The 21,907-nt window shown below is 41.2% G+C and overlaps 1 protein-coding gene across 1 annotated transcript in view; it reads left to right on the forward strand.

Annotated features, from left to right (window-relative positions):
* TMC1 (transmembrane channel like 1) overlaps positions 1 to 21,907 on the forward strand; it is a 105,601-nt gene that overhangs the window by 33,726 nt on the left and 49,968 nt on the right. Inside the window, exons 6-8 of the mRNA XM_042965019.1 lie at positions 1,270 to 1,351; positions 9,216 to 9,322; positions 12,210 to 12,308. Coding sequence (XP_042820953.1) covers positions 1,270 to 1,351; positions 9,216 to 9,322; positions 12,210 to 12,308 — 288 coding nt within the window. The remainder of the gene's footprint in view (positions 1 to 1,269; positions 1,352 to 9,215; positions 9,323 to 12,209; positions 12,309 to 21,907) is intronic.

Here is a 21,907-nt window from a genome sequence, read left to right on the forward strand (position 1 = left end):
TGGGGTTTTGTGAATAAAATTCACACCTTAAATATGAAATATAGATTTATGATATATATCAGGGAGTAATAAGTCTGTCTTTATAATTTAAATGAATGGAATCATAATATTTATGCTTTTGTTTCTGGCTTCTTTGACGCAATATTATATTCATGAGACACATCTGTGTTGTGGTAGTTGTTCATTTTTATTGATGTGTTGTATTCCATTGTATGAAGGTACCACTATTTACTCATCCATTCTATTGTAGATGGATATTTGGGCTCTTTCTAGGTTGGGTAACCTTTTGAACTTCAGACTTGTCTCATACTGTTATTTGGGCTCTATTGCACCTGTCCGTCTCACACATTATCCCAGCGTTATGTGCACATATGCAAAGTTAGCTTCCCTGTTCCCATTCTTCCTTGTGGTCCTCTTGACCATGGATGGCCCAACATTGTGGAGTAAAATGGAAGGAAGGTCTTTTATAAAACTAATGTAGGGGGGGCCTGGGTGGCTCAGTCAGTTAAGCATCTGACTCTTGATTTCGGCTCACATCATGATCTCATGGTTTGTGGAACCCAGCCCCACATCGGGCTCTGCATTGACAGTGTGGAGCCTGCTTGGGATTCTCTCTCTTCCTCTCTCTCTCCCCCTGCCCTGCACTCTCTCTCTTTCTCTCTCAAAACAAATAAGCTTTTAAAAAAGCTAATGTATGATTCTTTTTCTTCCTCCCTTTCCTATGATACCATGACTTTCCATTTAGTTAGATGCTCTACCCCTCCCAGAATAAAAAGTGTCCCATGTCATAACACTTCCCATCCTGTATCAAAATTACTTGTTTAGGTACAGCTTACTCTAATAGTCCCAGAAGCCCTTCAAGGCAGGAACGATGTCTTATTCAGAGTTCATTAATTTCTTCATGCAACAAGTATTTAATTAAACATATACAATTTGCCAGTCAACTTAGTAGGTGCTACCCCAGTCCCTGCTCCCTTATTGTCTGGAAGAATAAACAGATCTTTCTCAGCATATTTTTTATAAAATAGGGGATCCATAAACGTTTTTTTAATTGGATTGGTGTGAAGGTGGGTGGGGAACAGAGAAGCAAGTGAATCCTACTGGTTTTTTGTTTTTTTTTTTTTTTTTCTTTTTACAAAAAGCCTTATGTGGCACTAGAGAGATCTTTCCAAGTTCATTGTCTTGTGATATTTGGGGATGGGGTGGAGGATAAAACATCTTGACAAACAAGAGGCTAGGTTTTATTGTTCTATTTGGCTTTCTTTTCAGAAATGGGCGAAATTTCTTCGTGATTTTGAAAACTTCAAAGCTGCTTGTGTCCCGTGGGAAAACAAAATCAAAGCAATTGAAAGTAAGTGCTCATGAGATCTCATTAGATGGGAAGGTTGTTTCATAAGCTTATCAGATGTATTTCTCGGTTTCTGTACTATTGGAAAGATTAAAAACAAGAAAACAAACAAACAAAAGTTATCATTTTTAACATTCTTTTTGTTTACTGTGAAAATTTGTTAGTACTCACCAGTCACAGCCCTGGAGACTCCACTCTCCCTTCCTATATTAGACCAAAATATTCTCATTCTGACCTTGTGTTCTCTCCTATACAGGGAAGTCAATATTGTGCACAGTGACACTGAGTCATATATATCATTGGGAAGGCAGTGATTTTATTTTGGCAATGAACATGACATTGAAAATATATACTCTTATGAGATTTAGACAATAATCAAATTGAACAATGTCTACAAAGAGTGAAGAAATCTTAAAGCCTCATTTTCATGTCTGAAGTAGAATAAGTTAATCACATCACCATCCAGGAATTTGTTATGTGAATACCATTACGTTATTGTGCCTTCATTTTATACAGTATTCACAGGGTACAGAGAAGTCAGGAGAATATACTTGATCAAAAGCGTATTTAGAACAGTGCTCTAGGCTTGGAATAAAGCCAATAAAAATTTTAAAAAATTGTAAATGTAATAAATGATGTTTTTAAATAAGAAAGAATACAGAATATAAAGAAAAAGGGTCATATTTAAAATGAGGGTGAGCATAATCTTGCCATGTTTTGGTTTCTAAGAGTTTTGACTAGGATCTGAATTTCCTCCCTGAGTTTTCAGACTGAGAAGCAGATTTTCCTGCTGGTTAAACTTGGCGTTGCATAATTAAAATGGAGGCTCCACAGGGAGATAACACAGTTGATGGATAGTTCATGGACATGATTGGGCATGTTTTAGGAGTGCCTATCCTCAGTCCTCTGTCTCTCATTATCAAGTGGCAATGAATTAAAAACACATCAGCTAATTAATTACACTTCCACATATTCCTGTATGAACACATTATTACTTTATTTTCTTCCTTAACACTTACTATCTAAAATACTGTATTTTAGGGGTGCTTGGGTGGCTCAGTCGGTTGAGCATCTGACTTTGGCTCAGGTCATGATCTCACAGTTTGTGGGTTCGAGACCCACATCAGGCTCTGTGCTGATGGCTCAGGCCTTGGAGCCTGCTTTGGATTCTGTGTCTCCCTCTCTCTCTGCCCCTGCCCTGCTCACACTCTGTCTCTCTCCATCTCAAAAATAAATAAACATTTTAAAAAAGGCTCTAAAAAACTATGAATGTGATTTCTTTTTTAAATTTTTTTTTTTTTTAACATTTATTTATTTTTGAGACAGAGAGAGACATAGCATGAACGGGGGAGGGTGAGAGAGAGAGGGAGACACAGAATCTGAAATGGGCTCCAGGCTCTGAGCAGTCAGCACAGAGCCTGATGCGGGGCTCGAACTCACATACTGCGAGATCGTGACCTGAGCCGAAGTCGGACGCCCAACCGACTGAGCCACCCAGGCGCCCCGTGATTTCTTTTTAAATGCATCTTAACAGGGGCAACTGGGTGATTCAGTCGGTTGAACCTCCAACTTCAGCTCAGGTCATAATCTCACAGTTTGGGGGATCGAGCCCTGCATCAGGCTCTGTGCTGACAGCTCAGAGCCTGGAGCCCGCTTCGGATTCTGTGTCTCCCTGTCTCTGCCCCTCCCCGGCTCACGCTTCATCTCAATCTGTTTCTCAAAAATAAATAAATGTTAAAAAATTTTTTTTTAAATACTGTATTTTAAATTTAATTTTTTTAACATTTATTTATTTTTGATAGAGGGAGAGAGAGAGAGAGACAGAGTGTGAGTGGGGGAGGGGCAGAGAGAGAGGGAGACACAGAAGCTGAAGCAGGTTCCAGGCTCCGAGTTATTAGCACAGAGCCTGATGGGGGGCTTGAACTCACGTACGGTAAAATCATGACCTGAGGGGCGCCTGGGTGGCTTGGTCGGTTAAGCATCCGACTTCAGCTCAGGTCACGATCTCGCGGTCCGTGAGTTCGAGCCCCGCGTCGGGCTCTGTGCCGACAGCTCAGAGCCTGGAGCCTGTTTCAGATTCTGTGTCTCCCTCTCTCTGTGACCCTCCCCCGTTCATGCTCTGTCTCTCTCTGTCTCAAAAATAAATAAACGTTAAAAAAAAAAATTAAAAAAAAATAAATAAATAAATAAAAAAAAAAAATCATGACCTGAGCCGAAGTCAGACGCTCAACCGACTGAGCCACCCAGGCACCCCTTAAATTTAATTTTTAACTGTCATTTCATTTCATTTTATTTTGTGCTTATTTCTTCGAATAGACATGAGAGAAGAGGTTTGGTTCTCTTCCTCCTGGATTGCCAGACCTAGAATTTGACTGTAATAAATATGTGTTGAATAAAGTGAAAGAGTAGACATTCCTCACATGTCTACCATTGTAGGAAGTGGAAAAAGGAATTTAGACACGTCAGAAAAGAACAGACGTCACGGAATCCTTAGGTTTCAAGTGTGCAGCGGAAATACGCTAACCTGAGAGGTATGGAGGAACAGAAAGACATTTGGAACATTAAGATCTTGATACAATTTGTGTGGAAAGAACTCTGGGTTCTGCTCTTGCTTTGCTACAGATTAGCTGTTCTGCTCCTCGGTGGTCATGTAATCTCTCTGGGCCTCAGTCTCATTCACCTGTGAGATGATAGGGTTGAATCTTGACCAGTTTTGAGATGTATCCCCATACATTTGTAAGAATGATCATTAAAATATGTACATTTGCACATTTTTTATTTCGAAGGTACACTAGAGCAGTTCTAACTTGTCTCAATAACAATGTCATGCCCGCTTGCATTGCAGTAGCCTATCTTGAGGAGGCCAGAAACAGATGGGATTATTTTTATTGCCAGAATTTCACACAAGAATGAGTTACATATATGGCCACCATCTATCATGTGTGTTACTGTGGGGAAGACAGATTGAGGGCCACTCAGTTATACTCTTAGTTATTTTCCTTCCTCTCTTCTTCCTCCAGAAAATTTGGAACAGTCAGCTGGATGATGTCAAGCACATTACTTTCTCTTCCTTATGCAATTTATGATTTGATTAGGTTGCCCTGATTTCTTCACCTTTCATGGTGCTATGCCTCCCTGTGAAGAACTGACCCTCATTTTCTAGTCTATCAACAATTGCCACAACCACTGCCCTTTGAGCATCGCTCAGATACTCCACAGACATTTCATATACTCTTTACCATGCATGCAATGTGCACATTAACCTAACTGTACCAGAATTAGTCACTAGAGGAGCTGAAATGCAAGGTGAAGTCTGTCTGGGTCCAAAGCTTGTGGTTTCCTCAATGTGGCTTGCTCATTTATCACTTTACAGAACATTTTATAAACTTTTTCTTTGGCAACACTTCCCAGAGTGGATTCTACCAGGGCAATGGCAAGATGGGTAGTTATAGAATTTCTTGATCATTATCCTACTTGGGGAATTATTTTCCATTTTCTCATGCATTTAGTTTTGAATGAGCTATTTATTTAATTATATACTTCATCTTCTATAAGATGCTTAATGCATTATGATCATAATGATAATCATAAATACACCATAGACTCTGGGGCTATTATGTTAGTTGAAAAGTATGAAACCTCTCTAAGACTGTACTAGCAAAGTCCTTGGGTCATAGTAACCATCCCATAGAAAGTACCCTACCAAAGATGGGGAAGCATGTATCTGCGATGGTCTTTGAAACTTAACTAAATGGAAATTGGAAAAGAGATGGGAAAGGCAGTCATGTTCCAATCTTTTCTAAAGGTTGAGGTCCTTTTGCCCCTTACTGGCTCCAGATAATCCAAATCAAATTTGCCACATTTAATTTTCCTAGGCCAATTTGAAAGAAACTATGTTTTTTGTCCTAGCCCAACAAGATGATATGTATATTGTACTCATGCAGCAGGTGATTTAATTGGTCTTTTCCCATTTAGAAATGCTCATATTTGTCTGCCTGTCTTATTACCCAACTGTTCAAGAGGAAATTATCCATGATGACAGACTACAAATTGCTTTGCCTTAATAATAAATAACCAGAGGGAGGGAGAGGTGAAACTTTAACCTGAATTTAAAAGAAATGCAAGAAAATTCAGCAACCAGAATATTGCATAAGCTTAAAAGGTCTCACTGGAATACATACCAAGGACTCTGTTTTAATACATGAATAATTCATTATGGAAACAGGATTTATTAGTTAGATTAAAGAAAAAAAGAACAGGTCATTTCTGGGCACAATCCAAATTTATGAATGTGCATGGCCTTGGCTGATTCATGGATATTGCCTATATTCTTTCAGACATACATGCACATGGCATAATTATTCCATATATTATAGTTTTAAAAAGATAATTTGATTATGATTCTACCTGACGAGCAATATAGCACTGTGGTTAAAAGAGATCTAGATTTAGAGTCAAACACCTAGGAATCAAGGCTGCCTGGTTTAGAACTCTGGCTCCATCATTTACTACCTACAGAACTACCCACGAGACCCCGGTTTCATCATTTCCTAGCTGTGTAACCCACGGGCTTAAGTCTCTGTAAGGTGAGAGTACGGTATTTCTCCTCTTGCAGGAATTCGATGACTAAATGAATTAATACACAAGATCAAGACAGGTGTCTGAAACAAACATTCATTACATATCAGCTGTTACTATTATTAGTCAAGTTTTGGTTCAGTCCAATGCTTATGTTTAATTTTGGGGTTCTCCATCCACACAGTGGGCCTAATAACACTTAACCTTATTGGGTTCTAGAGGTAGTTAAATGAGTTGATGTCAAAGTTTTCAGTATGCATAACTGACCAGCGAGATATGCCAGCTGTTGTTGTTGTTGTTGTTGTTGTTGTTGTTATCATTACCACTACTACAACCTATTCTTGTTCTTTACAATTTTATCTAAGAGACTAAGCACACGGGAATGGATGTTCTTTCCAATTATCTTTTAGCTACACTATAGTCAGGTTTCTCTCTTTAGTAAATGCCAGATTTAGTCCCAATCAGGGGACCATTAGCCGTGGGTGCTAATAAGTAGAGTAAAACTGTAAGAAGGGAGGTAGGAAAGGAAGAAGGGGAGGAAAGAAGGAAGGGAAGGAGGAAGGGAAGAAGGCCACGAGGGAGGGAGGGAGGGAGAGAAGGAGGAAAGCATGAGTCAGCATCCGGTGCTTGGGATTCTACACCAGAAGATCTCATGTGTGTTTCAGGGAAAAGCTTACTCCGGGTACCTAGAGACAAAGTTTCTTCTCCAATTAATGAGTAACTATAATGACTAGGAAGCTGGAAGTCTACTGCCTTCAATAAAACATGACAAGTGAACCTGGCTGAGGCAGTCCTTGGGCAATTGTTACCAGAGAACATAGATAACAGCCATGAAATGATATGAAATCACTGGGAGCCAGGTGGGTGATCAGATGTCCTGGGAGGGGCAGATCTGCTGAGCCTTTCTGCAGATGGACCAGCGCATCTGGTTACAGCACCTGCGGGCGTGTTTAGCAAAACCACATGCTTTCAGAAATCCTGTAGAACTCTGTATCCCTCTACAAAGTGAAATGAATCCAAAGATTCAGATTTCAAAATCATTGGGTTTTTTAAAAAACGTCCATTTAGCCATTGACTTTTTTAAAGTTTCTATAAAAATTGCCACTGTGTTGTGGGAATAGGCGAGGTGGCACCTAAAGAATATTCTAAGTTCCAGAAATAGCAGCATGACTCTCATGTGATCTCAGCCTCATGTTACTAAGCAGAGGCTGGAATTTGCTTCATAGCAGCCTCCTTCCTTCTGCAATAATGTTTCCCCACCAGTAATGTTGCAAAGCCAGAGGGCCAAGAAAAGCTTTGGTCACTGGAGGTATTTTGCTGAATGAGTCAGGAAAAAGGGCCCGATGCAGTGGGGGTGACTGCCAGTGTTCATTGTTTCTTCTTGGGCAACCGAAAATGGGAATTGGGAAGATTAAGGAAACTGGTAACTTAACGTTGAACCTTAAGTGGTCAAGAAAAGTCTGGCTTTTGTTAATTGGTGAAATCTCAACGTGAGACCTCAAATTCCTGTTCTTTCTTCCTCTTCCATTCTCTGTTGTAAGATCATGTTTTTTATTTTTTTCTCAGCAAATACGATTTGGACAGATCACTATCCACGGTGGCGCACGAGTGTCGATGGCACATTCTTGCCTGTCCCTTCCCAATTCATTTCCCAAAGTGGAGGAGACTTCTTAAAGGTCACGGTCCCCCCACCGCCACCCCACTCCAGCTGCTTAACACCTGTTGGTGACTTCTCATCACATTTAAAATAAAAGCCTCTCTTTCTACCTTGCCTTAAGAGGTCCTACGCAGTGTGGGTTGGCTTGTCTCTCCGTCCTCATCTGTCACCAATTTCCCTTGTTCATTGGGCTCCAACTACACAGTCCTCTGCTTTGTTCCTCAATTGTCCTGAGCTCTTGCCTGCCTCCAGATATTTGTTCTGGCTCTTTCCTCTGCTTGAGCGGCTCTTCCCCAGCCTGGGCATTGTGCCTCTTCCTCCAACTTCAGACCGAGGCTCGAATGCTACCCTCTTTGATATACCTTCCTCAACGAACTTATTGAAAGCAACCCTCTTGATATTTTATAATCAGGACCTATCTGGTTATAATAATTACATATATGTAATTGTTACAAATATATAATCATATGTAATCTTATATATCATATATAATACATACGTATCATATAAATGATGCATGCATACATGCTATATCACACATAATATATATGCATTAATCAATGTATAAAGCGAATATACATATATAATATATATGATATATAATATACATGCTATTCACACATGATACGATGTATAATATAATATATAATATATTATGATAAATACATATATTTAATTAATTTATTTAGTTTTTAAATTCCTGCATTTTTGTTGTTTCCATACCTCACTAAAATGTAAGTTGTATTAGGGCAGCAACCGTATCTGTGACATTGTGCTTCACATCTAAAGTAATTCCTGGCAGAAGATGCTTTATTTTATTTATTTTTTTTAAGTTTATTTATTTGTTTTGAGAAAGACAGAGAGCACACGAGCAGGGAAGGGGCAGAGAGAGAGAGGGGGGAGAGAGAAAGTCCCGAGCCATCTCCATGTTGTGAGCACAGAGCCCAACGTGGGGTTCCATCTCAGGATCCGTGAGATAAAGACCTGAGCTGCAACCAAGAGTCGGATGCTTAACCAACTGAGCCACCCCAGGCGCCCCAGAAGATACTTTAAATATGTGAGGAGTGAGTGAATAACCTTCAGCTACTGTGCTGTACCTAAAAAATGCCAGTTAAGTCAGACAAATAGCACGGGGCGGTCTGTTAGGACAGCTGTCCAGAAAGGATGTGGTAAACATTTTTGAGAAGAGCCTTGTTGGCTGACAGGAAGGAGGCAGAAGGGCAGTAATGATCATGATAATGGCGGAAAACTGCTGGCCAGGTACTGCAGCAACTACCTTACAGGTATTTGCTCACGCAACTGTACTAACTCCAGGCATGAAATGGGCTCTTCAAGGAGCACTTCTAGCTGCTAAGCACAAGGCAGCTTTCCCTCGGATGGACTCTAAAGGCGTAGGTCACAGTCATTCTACACAACGGCAACTACACAGTAGAGAGCACTTCCATCACCATTAACTTTCCCTCTTCCAGGATAGAAACAGGAGGATGCCAGAGACTGTCGATATGATGTCCACGTGAAAAGAACCCAAGTGTCGCCAGGAGCAGATCTCTTATGGAAAGCACCAAGACAGTGGCTTTTGTTTCCTTTTGATTCTGACCTGTCTCTCAATCTTTTAACTTTTCTTTTTGGTAGGTCAGTTTGGCTCATCGGTGGCCTCATACTTCCTCTTCTTGAGATGGATGTATGGAGTAAATATGGTTCTCTTTATCTTGACATTCAGCCTCATCATGTTGCCAGAGGTAAGATTCTGACTTCCGGGTTACAAAAAAATAGCTGGAACAAGTTTCTCCTGTCCTAGAAAATTTCTTTCCTCTTCTGAAAAATAGAATGATTAACTGGCCGTATCCACTCTGAGAGTCGTAGCCCAGGTAACAAGGTTAATCTTCAAACTCGTGCCCGTGGGCTGAAGATCCTACTCATTGCTCCAAAGGGTACATGAGCTTCCTGAAATCATATATAAAATGTGGTGTGTCTGTTTAAATGTACATTTTTATATGGAAGGGTTCATGGCTTCTATCAGATTCCCAAGGTGGTCCCTGTGCTCAAATGTTAATTGCTCAAAAGGAAAGCTTCGACACCTTGTGAATTGTATTTATTTATTTTGCCAAGTTTGCTTGGAAAGAAATATTCCTTAATGCATCTGTCTTTTCTATTTGAAGAAACACAACATGAGCAGTTTTTTTCCACATGTAAAGTAAGATAACCCAGGCACACACACGCACGCACACATACACAGTGGGGTGGGGTCTTTTAGGATCAAAGTCAGAGAGGAGAGTAAAGCAGATAGTGGGTCCAGAGTGAAGAAGGAGGCAAAGCCCTGAGCTGATGTGGGGAAAAGAGTCAATCAACTAAGGCCAACAAACAAGACTGAGGTTGGAGTCTTTAGTCACAAGAGGTTAGATGGCTCTGATCTTTGGATGCTTACTTATCACACAGAAGTCAGTTTAGGCTTTATTCGGGCTACAGAGGGTCTTTTAGGTGTCATTATTTCAAAGCCAACTTGTTCAGAACAGTATTGCCGACAGCCAAAACTAAGCGCTTTGAGTGATTTTTTATTTCCATGTGTTTTTTTAAATATGAAATTTATTGTCATATTGGTTTCCATACAACACCCAGTGCTCATCCCAACAGGTACCCTCCTCAATACCCATCACCCACCCTGCCCTCCCTCCCACCCCCAATCAACCGTCAGATTGTTAGGTTAGAGCACTGGGTTTTAAATCAGTGCCAGCTTCTGCGTTGAGCCTCCCCATGGGCATAACAATCCCAATAGTGCTTTACGTGCATGAAGAAGTTTGCTTTTAATAGTGCAAAACACTTTCATTTCTTTTACTTACTGAGCCTCACAACAAATGTAAGAAGTAGACTTACAGAAGCATTTCTTTCCCCTTTAAAAATGTGGAAACAGAGTCACGGGTTGCTTATTGGGCTTAACCAATATCTTGAGAGTGAGGGGTTTTTTTCAAGTCGTTCCAGGACTGGGATCATGATTCTATTTTTTGTCCCAAGATTTTGCCTCTCAATCCACTACTTTTATAATCCCTGAGCTAATTCGGGGCATTCTACGGCTATGTGGCTCTTAGAAGTCAGTAGACATAGATCAGAAGTCTGGCGAGTCCATTTCTCAAGTGAAAACTTTCAGGCGATAGAGCAGAATGTATGTATTTCATCTATTTCAGATTAACCCCAGCTTTATTTCTGCTCATGTCTCCAAGGAAACTTGAAACTCCATCACTGGCTATTATGACACTCCTTAGTGTCAGACTCGGGGCATACGTGGAGTTTTATCAACGGCACTTACTCTTTCCCCTACAGCACACAGCCTCCGTGGAAATGAACGGTTGTGGCTGATTTGTTCCAACTATATGAAATTACAGAATGCCTGGTGTATAGTGGAGGGAGTTAATATGTGTTTGATTGGATGTATTCCTAGAACTAAGAAGCATATTGTCTTTGGATGCTTTCTTACAGGTTTGTGTTAGTTGCTGTGAGAGGCATCCTGTTTTCTGGGCATTGGTTACCAGCTCCAGCAAAAGAACAAAAGAGGATAGAAACCTCATGTGCTAGCTTTACAGAACCGCCAGAGGCCAAGACTGGTCCCCTCCTGGCAATGAGGCTCCATTTTTCAGCAGCCTCCAGCCCACAGACTCATTCAGCCTTCCTTTGATTCAAATGCCCTTTCGCCCAAAGGGCCGAGCCTGAGACCTTAATCTCCTTTGTTCTCTGTGCCCCTCAACTTTGGAGTGAGACAGGGTAGGACCCACCTTCTGCTCTGTTCAGTCCTAGGAAGCCAAGAAGCTTCCATGGAAGCTGTGCAGCCTATGTGGAGGGTAGGAGTAGGGGCTGACTTCCATAAAGCTGCACACTCAGGCGTCCAGTCACATTCATCCTCCACCCCCAGCCCCAGGGAAGAAATTTTCATGTCCCATAAGAAGCAGCATCTGCTTGGCAAGCCTTGTGCCTGCCCTAGCGGGGTGCTTTTACCAGTTCTCACCAGGAAATCTGCCAGGACCCTATTCTTGTCCCCTTGCTGGCTGGCTCGGCCCCTAAAAATTCCTCTTTGAATCTGGCAGCATAAGATCAGGGGAGCAAACCTGAATTAGTGGTAAAGCAAATATAATCAGGGTACCCATCTTTCCTCCCATTTGACCCTCTCAAATTGTATAAGTGATTCCCTTGAGTCTTCTCTTTCTTAACATGAAGGAGAGAATCTCCCACCACCCCCAACCCTAAGAAGCAGCCCCACATGAAGATGTGGGTAGTATGGTTTGTTTGAACACTATAGTTCCCCCAAAGGCCTCTTTTCTCCTCTCCAGACCTCCCCTAAAGGAGACCAGTTTAGAGGTGGTGGTGGGTCGTGGGGCTTCTCAGCAAGCCTTCTGGGCATTGTGGTTGGCCCGACTGCTGGTGGTCCACTGAACTTAGAAGGAAGGGTTCTTAGCACTCCCTTTGTTCTTAACTCTGGATTTAGTAGTCAATTCTCGGAAAATGGGACCCCACGTGGAGACCCACAGAGTCTCCATGAAAAAGTTTCAGAAGTGCTTTTAAACAAAACCATTTGTGATCACATGTGTGGCTCAGACTTTGTTTCCAATTATTAACTGTTTTCTTTGCTTCTCTATACAGTACCTCTGGGGTTTGCCATATGGCAGTTTACCTAGGAAAACAGTTCCCAGAGCTGAAGAGGCATCTGCGGCAAACTTCGGTGTGTTGTACGACTTCAACGTAAGTGTCTCTACATAGCTGTGTTGGTAGGAGGATGGATTTGTCCTTACTCTCTGAAACCCCATGGCCTCCTCTTAAGACGAAGGTCTTAAGAGATATGTCCCTGCCCCTTGTTAAAAAAAATAAGGAAGGAAGGAAGGAAGGAAGGAAGGAAGGAAGGAAGGAAGGAAGGGAAAAAGGAAGGATGGAAGGAAGGAAGGGGGAAAAAGAGAAAGGAGGAAAGGGAGGGAGGGGGGTGGGAGGAATGAAAGGAAAGAAGGAAGGGAGAGAAAGAAAAAAAAGAATAGGCTTAATAATGTGATAATATGATTAAATGGGAATATAGATGACTGAATGAAGGTGAGCTCAGAGTTCAAAGACTTGAAACAAATATCTTTATCTCTGGCTTTGGAAAAGAACAAAGGAAGAATTTGCAAATGTGCTTTTTGAAAAATCTCATAGGATTCTTAGGGAATTAGAGCTTTGCTTCCTAAACAAGTCTATTTAGTATTATTCAATAGTCAATTCCAGACACAGCTAAATATTAAATACTAAACAGTACTAAATATTAACTGATAAATAATACTAAAATGACTACCACGGTTGTGGTACCTGTATGAGCATGACTCCACTATAGTATGGGGGTAAGTTTCACTTTTTCAGCTGCCCTGGGTGAGGATTATTGTTATGGCAGAGATTCATTTTTACCCATTGAAAAAATCATGTCAAGAGTTTGATTCAAGTCTGTGGCAACTATTAAATTTCACACATTTCTTTTCTAAATAGTGACCAGATTGGAGATGGTTGGAAGTGTAGAAGATAAGAAAGTAGTAAGGTGGAGATTGGGGAATTGATAATTCAAGGAATTTTTGGACAGTGGCAAATGAGGACAAGCTTTTATGTAACCTGGGGAATCAAAGAAGGAAAGAAAAACAATGAACACTCTTCATGTTCATAGTGCTGATAGGTATATTTCACAGATATTTTGAATTCTGTCCTCAAACTCCCTAAATTATGAGCTTCCTAAAGAGGGGATCCTATCTATTACACCTTCTTTGAAGCCCTTAATATGATACTCAACCAATAAAATCTTCGTGAATCTTCTTGACTGACAACCCCAAGAAGAGGGATGATCTGTAGAGCCCTGGAACCATAGAAATTAATTACGTGAGCATTACCAGAAAATGTAAACTTTCAGAAAGGTTCCCAGTCTCCCAGTAAGCACCAGAAATAAGCGTAAGGCTTCTAAGCATCGGCAGGCCCAACTTTGTGGCATTTGGAATCTCCGATCATCCTTGTCAGTTGGACTTTTCATTTTCAATTCAGCGCTCATTTCTGGAATATAAACATGCACTGGTTTTACAAAGATAAATGTGACATGTTTCTTGGGCTCAAGGTACTCACGATAGTAGAAGATAGTTGGTCAACTAGTATACCACATGTTGTGTGTTAAGGTAGCAAAATGGACAAAAGAAAAAGACAACGGGGGGCCCCAAGGAAGTGATTGCTAGTTTTGCTTGGGAAGGTCTAGGATTTGTGAAGGATATGGTGTCTGAGTTAGGTTTTACTTCTTCTTGTGTATTTCTCCTTTCTGTTACCCTCCGTCTCTCTTCCTCCCTCTCTCTAGATTTCAAATCATTTCTTATTGTGTTCTCCTGAATCTGCTTTTCCTTCCCATTCTCATCTTCTGATTAGCAAGATAATAAACTTCCGGTCTGGTTAGTAAGAGCCCAAACTAATAATATCATTGGCATGTTCTGATGTTTTAATCAAACCAGAGAAAAGAAGAACTGAAAGTCTGAACAAAAGCGTGTTTTGTTTGTGAACAAATATTCAATGAAGTTGAAGCACTTTTAAATTTGTCAACTAACTGAAACAAAAAAAGTTGGGGGAAAAAGTCCATTAGCGATGTGAAAGATATTGATCAGCTGATTGGAAGACAAAGAGGAAGGTGGTTCTGAGGGTCGAACCAGAAGCTCTAACAGGTGAATACAGGAAAAGGCCAGGGGAGAGGGTTTGGGCAACACATAGGCTCGCCAAGATTTTCTTACTGCCCTTGACAGCTGTCTCATTTTCAGTTTGGTGAAATACAATTTAGCAGCGGATAGAGGAAGACAGAAACCAGAGTATCCTATGATATTCATTTTCCTTTATAATCTAGGCCTGCCTGAAAACAGTTCTAAAGCAATAAGAGAATAGATTTAAAAAAGAGAGAGAGAATATAAACGGCCAATAAAAAATATGAAAAGCCATTAAAGTGACGTTATTCATTTGCAGCTTTTCTTAATTTTTCTGCGTATGGTAACCACTCAGTTATTTGGCATGTATCATAAAATAAGGGATTTAAAATTTTTCTTACTTTGTTTAATGTTTATTTATGTTTTAGAGAGAGAGAGAGAGAGAGAGAGGGCAGGGGAGGGTCAGAGAGAGAGGGAGAGAGAGGATCTGAAGTGGGCTCCATGATGACAGCAGAGAGCCCATGTGGGGCTTACACTCATGAACCGTGGGATCATGACCTGAACTGAAGTTGGACCCCCTTAACCGAATGAGCCACCCAGGCACTCCGCACATAAGAGATTTTTAGAGATACAAGTGCTTTTAGACCTCTTCAGTCCCATGTTTCACATTATAAAGTTAGGGAAACTTTGAGTCATAGAAGCCTACTCAGGGTCTTATAGCTATTGAGTGGTTCCAAAAAACTAATTTTCCTGCACTGATTTCCAACAGCATTCTCACTTACTGTTTCTAGAACACAGATCGGCTCCTTTCAGTGCCATAGCTATCTCACTGGGGAGGAGTTGAAACAGCTGGATCCCATTTTCACTTTTCATAATAAATACATAATTCCCAAATTAGCTTCTTAAGTAGAATAGTAGGTTCAATATTTACTCTTGCTCGAATTCTTTACTTGGTCCTCTGAACAATAGAGGTGCCCTCTCTGTATTATAAGATGATCTTCCTGGACAGCACAGTATTCCATCTATCATGGCACCATGGAGGAAACCATCAACGAAATATCCTTGAGATTCCCTGAAAACTCAGAATTCTGCACTTCCAAAGAGCCCAGAGACGCAAGGAGGAAAAAAGACGTGTTTCAGGACTAAGGCAGAGTTAACAAATGCCCGAACGGTCTGATTAAGCCATGGGTTTGTCGCATCTAAGAAGCTTAGTGTGACTGCTTAGCTAAACAATTCCATATAGATGCAGGTGAAGAGAAACAGAAAAAGATTGAAAGAATGCTGGGACAGAGATGCAAGCATGACCTCTTGTGGTAGAGGAGCTTATAGGATGGGAAGTGGGGTGGAGGTGGGGCAGTGAAGTTTCAGGTTGGAACCTTGGAACTTCCCTCCGGACCCTCCCCACCGAAGTATCACCCTGGAGCTCAGTGCTCTGTCATTTGTAAACACATGTCATAACTCATCCACATTCACTTTAATAGGAGACAAATGCCATTTGGTATTTGCAAAGGTCGGCCAGTCTGACAGCTTTTCAAAGCCGTGCTTTACAAAGCACCATATTTTCGATCCTTGTATTGAGTACCTAGTGGCGGGTCTTACCAACCTAGAGGGAAATATATTTTCTTAAAATAGTAAGAAATAGGGAGATTGTCTAATATGCGTGTTATGGCTCGAATCAGCAGAAATGATATGATTTGAAGCAACAGAATTGGAAGAATGAGTTTAGGTCAGGAAGAAGAGGACGTCTTTGTTGTCAAAATACTCGGAGACGCAAGAATGATATCAGAGGGTGAGATCATTTGAGTTGTGGATAAAGGGAAAGGCACTCAGTTCTCCAGCTTGTGAACGTCTTGTACCTTGCGTGTGGATAAACGCGAGTCAACTTTGCGTCCCCCTTTTCAGCTGGTCGTCGTAGCTGTTGTTGGGGCGAGGCTCTAAAAGGGGCTCTAGAGAGGACATTTAGCACCTGTATGTGTTAAGCAGGCACCTACATTAAGTTTCATCTCCGTAACAACCCTTCAGGATGAAGATCAATAATCTTTTTATAGTTGAGGGAACTGGGACTCGGAGAGGTCGGTCAGTTTGCCAAAAACGACACAGATAATTAGAGGAGGTGCTGAAATTCAAAGTAAAACGTGGCTGACTTTAATGTCAAATCGTCAGTTTACTTCTAACACACCCCAAGCCGACTCCTTCTGCCCTGCCCACCTGTGCCACATCTCACCCTTGAAGTCTGTCCTCAAAGGAAACTGTCACAGACATTCTGAATGTTCTCAAACAGCAGGTCCACTCCTTATTTTATGAGTATCAACAGGTTTTTTTTTTAAATAATAATCTTCCAGAGTGACAGCATCTCCCCTCAGTTCTCTTAAGTTCCTTCATGTCTTATGGTACTGACCACATTTACAAGAGATATTTTTGCGATATACATATGGAATAACTCATCTTTTTTTAAGGGATGTTTTAGTAGTTCAAATACGTGTTTATTTTCAGAGAGTGCCCCCTTTTTTATTGAGGTACAACTGACATACAACATTACATTGGTTTCAGGTGTACAGCATAACGATTCAATATTTGGAGACATTGTGAAATGATCACCACAATAAGACTGGTTCACATCTGGCAACATACATAGCTACAGAATTATTTTTTATTTTTTGAGATGAGAACCTTTAAGATTCACTGTCTTAGCAACTTTCAAATATGAAATGCAGTACTACAGACTATGGTCTGCGAGTTGTATGTTGCACCCCCCACGACTTGTTTGTTTTATAACTGGAAATCTGTACATTGTCACTTCCTTCGCCCATCGTTCCCATCCCCATCTCTTGCCGCGGGCAACCACTGGTTTATTCTCTGTGTCTATGAGCTTGTTTTTTTGTTTAAGATTCCACATACAAGTGAGATTCGATGTTCTTTGTCTTTTTCCGTCTGAGGTATTTCACTTAGCATAATGCCCAAGATCTATCCATGTTGTTGCAGATGGCAAGATTTCCTCATTTTTATGGCTGAATAATATATGCCAGCATGTATACGTCTGTATATATACACACCACATCTTCTTTATCCATTCCTCCATTGACAGACACACAGGTTGTTTCCGTGTCTTGGCTATTGTGAATAATGCTGTGGTGACATGGGGGTGCAGGTGTCTTTTGTCTTTTCAAGTTAGCGTTTTCATTTTCTTCAGATAAATCCCAAGCAGTGGATTACTGGATCATATGGCATTTCTATTTTTAATTTCTCGAGGAACCTCCATACTGGTTTCCATAGTGGCTGCACCAAGTTACATTCCCACGAACAGTGCGCAAGGGTTTTTTTAGGGAGCCCTTTTGAAGGAGCAAGTCATTTTTGGCTTCCCAAGAAACACACACAAAAACAATATTAGATGCAGGAGATACCTGGGGGCAGGGTGGGAATACCTACAAACAAGAAAGGAGAGAGGAAGCATGAGTAGGTGGGGAAAGTGTCCAGATGGCAAAGCCAGCCTGACTCCTGAGAAGGGAGAGAGGGAGGGGACACTGAGTAGGAAGAATCTCAAGATTGCAGTACAGCTCTGGGAAAAAAGTCTTGACGAGGCTAATGGTGAATCTCCAAGCAAAGTCTGTCCATTGGAGGAACCCCATTATCACTGGCTCTACTATTTCTCACTATTCTCGGTCATGGGCTGGGGGCCACCTGGGAGGATGTAGTCTCAGGACGAGCACGCGATGTTCCATTCTGGTTGATTCAAAGTGGTGGCATCTGGAGGCCATCTCCCAAAGGCTCTCTGAGTAGCACACCAGCATGGCTGCTGTCGGGGTCTGTGGGCTTGAACGTGTGACTTGGTTCCTCTACTTTAGGTCAGAAGTGTTGTTGTTGTTTCTTCTGCTGCTCGTACTTAGTTGCAACAAGCTTCAAATACACCAATATAATCTCTTTGCTTCAGCCCTTGTCTCAGCCTCACCCAGAGCTGGCTCAACAAAGACCAGACCCCCAGATGATAAACATCTAGTGCCCTCACCGAGGGCAAAAGTAGGGCCCCGAGGCAGACTGCTAAGCCTCTTGGGACAAAACTAGGTTTGTAGATTACCATGCTCATCAAGACAGGGGATAGTTCTCCCCTGCAGTGGAAATCCTAAGAATGGAAGGGGTCAGGATCCTCTCCTCTGTATCCATAGTGAGACTCCTTAGAAGACTTCACTGAACAGGGTGGGTGCAGCTTAGCCAAGGGATGCCGGGGTTGGCAGCATCCAAAGGTTGTCCATCCCTGGCCACCATATTTGCTTCATTTCCTCAGTGTCCAGCCCAGGTCCCTCTCAATAGGCTCATTAGATTCCATTAACAGAAAAGCCATGTCAAATTCTGCTCTCACTCATAGTTTCTCTTGCTTCATAGGCCTCTTAATCTGCTACTCCTGGACTTCTTGATACACATTTATAGCTTGCGGTAGAAGAGATCCCAGGGTCTGCTTTTGGTTTTCTTGGGATCCTTTTGTTGTGTAGACTTGGAAAACTGATTCCTTCGGGTCTTCACTTCTATCAGTGTTTTCTTTAATTCAACAACAACTTACAGTTTTCAACATCTCAAGTTGCACCTGGCCAAACCAAAGCCGACCTTTCTTTTTGCAAAAATTTGGGATGCCTATGATCCTGATGTCATACTTACAACATGAAAACAGCATCTGTTCTTTGGATGTGGTCCCAGAACAAGTCTTATTTTCATTAATTTAGTGAACATTTATTTAGTATATGCCAGATAATGTGCCAGGTGCTAAGCAAAGGTGAGCAAAACCCAACAAGGTCTCTGGCCTTGGAAACTTAAAGTCTAGTCGAGTAGTGAGGTAATCACAAAAATAAATGTAATTGCAACTGTGCCAAGTAAGAAAGGTAAACAGTATTGAGCGAACATGCAGCAGGGATCCTGACCTAGTTCACAGCCTAAGAGAGGGAAGTAGAGGATGGCAGAATTTTTCTGAGAAAGAAACCCTTGAATTGGGCTCTGAAGAGTCAGTACGAGCTCCCAGTTTGAGAGAGCAGAGAGGCATTCTAGAAAATGAGGACAGCAAGTCAAAGGACCTATGGCGGGAGAAGATTGCCTCACTCAAGAGACTGACTGGAGGTTAGTGAAACTAGACTGTGAAAGGGCGTCGGGGTGGGGGGGTTGGCCTTACAGAGACAGAAGGGGTATCAAGATGTGTGGAACTCTTTAGAATCTAGGTCATGATACTGTGTTTTTCTCAGAGCAGTTGAAAGTAGTTTTAGGGAGTGGTGGATGAGTAGTGGCACTATCAAACTTGAAACTTAAAAAGGTGAACAGATCAGAGTGGAGGAAATTGAATGTGAGGAGACCAAAAAGAGTCAAACGATATGTGAGCATATCATGTGTCGATAAATATCAGTAAGTGAGAGACTAAGATTGTTTGCAAGAGCTCAGTTTGCCTGGTAGGAATCTGTTGACCTCTGAATATTGGCTGTCAACCTAATAGATTGAAGGCTGAGCCATTGAGCCAGATTAGAACTTCACAATCCATTATACTCCATAACACAACCGAATGGCATCACATTTTGAGTCTGATACGTCTGCTGTGAAAATAGATTACTTAAAGTCACATTTGAAAACAATTCAGTAAAAACTCCATCCTATGTTCCAGCATCATGTATCTCCAATAAATATTATTTGCTTATGAATTGTACTTGAAATTAATTACATTCATTGATTTTGTTTTGTTCAGTTTTTAAGTTTATTTAGTTTTGAGAGAGAGAGAGAGAGAGAGAGAGTTTGGAGGGGCAAAGAGAGAGAGAGAGAAAGAGAGAGAATCCCAAGCAGGCTCTGCACTGTCAGCAGAGAGCCCAATGTGGGCCTGAATTCACAAACCATGAGATCATGACCTGAGCCGAAATCAAGAGCTGGGCTGAGCCATCCAAGCGCCCCTACATCCATTGATCTTAAATGTTTGAAATAAAATATATGCTGCTCATATAGGATTGAAATTTTCTAAACTTCATTTTTTTTCAAGTAGTTTCTTATTTTCTCTACTTTTATTTTTGTATTTTCATTTGTTCAAAACTTCTTTTAAAATAGATAATAGTGAGGTGTCTGGGTGGCTCAGTCAGTTAAGCATCAGACTCCTGATTTTGGCTCAAGTTATGATCTCATGGTTTGTGAGTTCAGGCCCTGCATCGGGCTCTGTGCTGACAGCACGCACCCTGCTTGGGATTCTCTCTCTCTCTCTCTCTCTCTCTCTCTTCCTCTCTTTCTGCCCTTCCCCTCCCCCCAAAATAAATAAATAAGCTTAAAAAATAGATAATAGTAAGGTAATTCCCACTATAGGCTGTGTCTATATAATCAGACATATCTCTCTTCATATATGAATTTATGATGCTTCATTTTTCATTACTTGAAAGAATTAGTAGGCAGATTTAGAAGACTAGAAGTCAACTGAACAACAAAACCCCATAATATAATGCTTTTAATCTCCATCTTGTGAAACAAAAGACCATTTTTCTCATTTGGGATGAAAATATATGTAGAAGCTCATTTTATAGCACTGAGAATTTCTTATTTTCCAAGAGTTTTAGACAATTAGTAGAGAAAATTAAGGAGTCTTGCCAATGTGAGTGTCTCTCAGACACTTTCTTGGTGTTTTGATTCATTGTTACCATCATGCTACTGTCTTGAATGATTGACCCTATTTTATTAAAATGGGTAGTAGAGAGAAGAAAAACAGAAAAAGGTAGTTTAGATGATAATTTGAAACAGCTTCATCTCACTGAGGACTGTTAATGACCACCGGAAGCAATTTTTCTATTCAATCGGTCATTCCACAAACATAAGTTGAATGTGAGATGCTGGAAATACATAGATAACTAATATATTTTCCCTGCCCACGGGGATCTTTTGGTTTAATTGGATGTGCAAACAATTGTCATACACTGAGACAACCTCGAGCCAACAGACACATGTCCTAGGCGCATGGAGGCATAATGGAGGGAGGATTCTGTGTTACGTTCCACTGGAGTTCAGTTTACTGGAGACTTGTGAAGCCCCAGAAAGCAATAACTCTATTTTTCCTCTGAGTTCTGAATGATTTGTCTGAGAGGGGAGGCAGATGGGCACCAAAATTTCACATTCATCACTAATAGGGACCAAGTTGGAGGGCTAATCTGGGACTCTTAGCCAAATGGTCTTGCTAATATGGGACTCCAAATCCATCTTACCCCGGGAAAGCCTATTTCCTCCTGGAATAAAGTTATATTTGGGTTAGGCAAGTACAGCTCATTCATTCCAAAAGTATCGATTGGGGAAGTGACAACACCTCCCCTGGGACAAAGTGAGTAGAGGGGGTGGGGGCCCTGGCAAGTATTTCATCTAGCAAAGCTCTGTGCACCTGGAGGAAATGACCGTTGTCCCCATAACAAGTTGCTCTGGTCTAGAGGTCAGTAAAAGCTTTACAGAGGTAGTTTAAACAGGTTTTAAAGAAATAATAAGAATGAACTAGGCTCTGAAATGGGGAGGATAAGTGGGAACAGCATTCCAAGAGAGGAACCCACGTGCACAATGGCACGGAGGCAGTAAATAGTGCTATGCACTCAATACCAAGGAGCGATTCAGCAAAGCTGGTATTCAGGGAGTAAGAGTAGCATACTTAAAGACAAGCGCGTCATACAAAAAAGGGATCTA

Source organism: Panthera tigris, chromosome D4 (assembly GCF_018350195.1).
Source record: "Panthera tigris isolate Pti1 chromosome D4, P.tigris_Pti1_mat1.1, whole genome shotgun sequence".
In the NCBI taxonomy this organism is placed as follows: domain Eukaryota; kingdom Metazoa; phylum Chordata; class Mammalia; order Carnivora; family Felidae; genus Panthera; species Panthera tigris.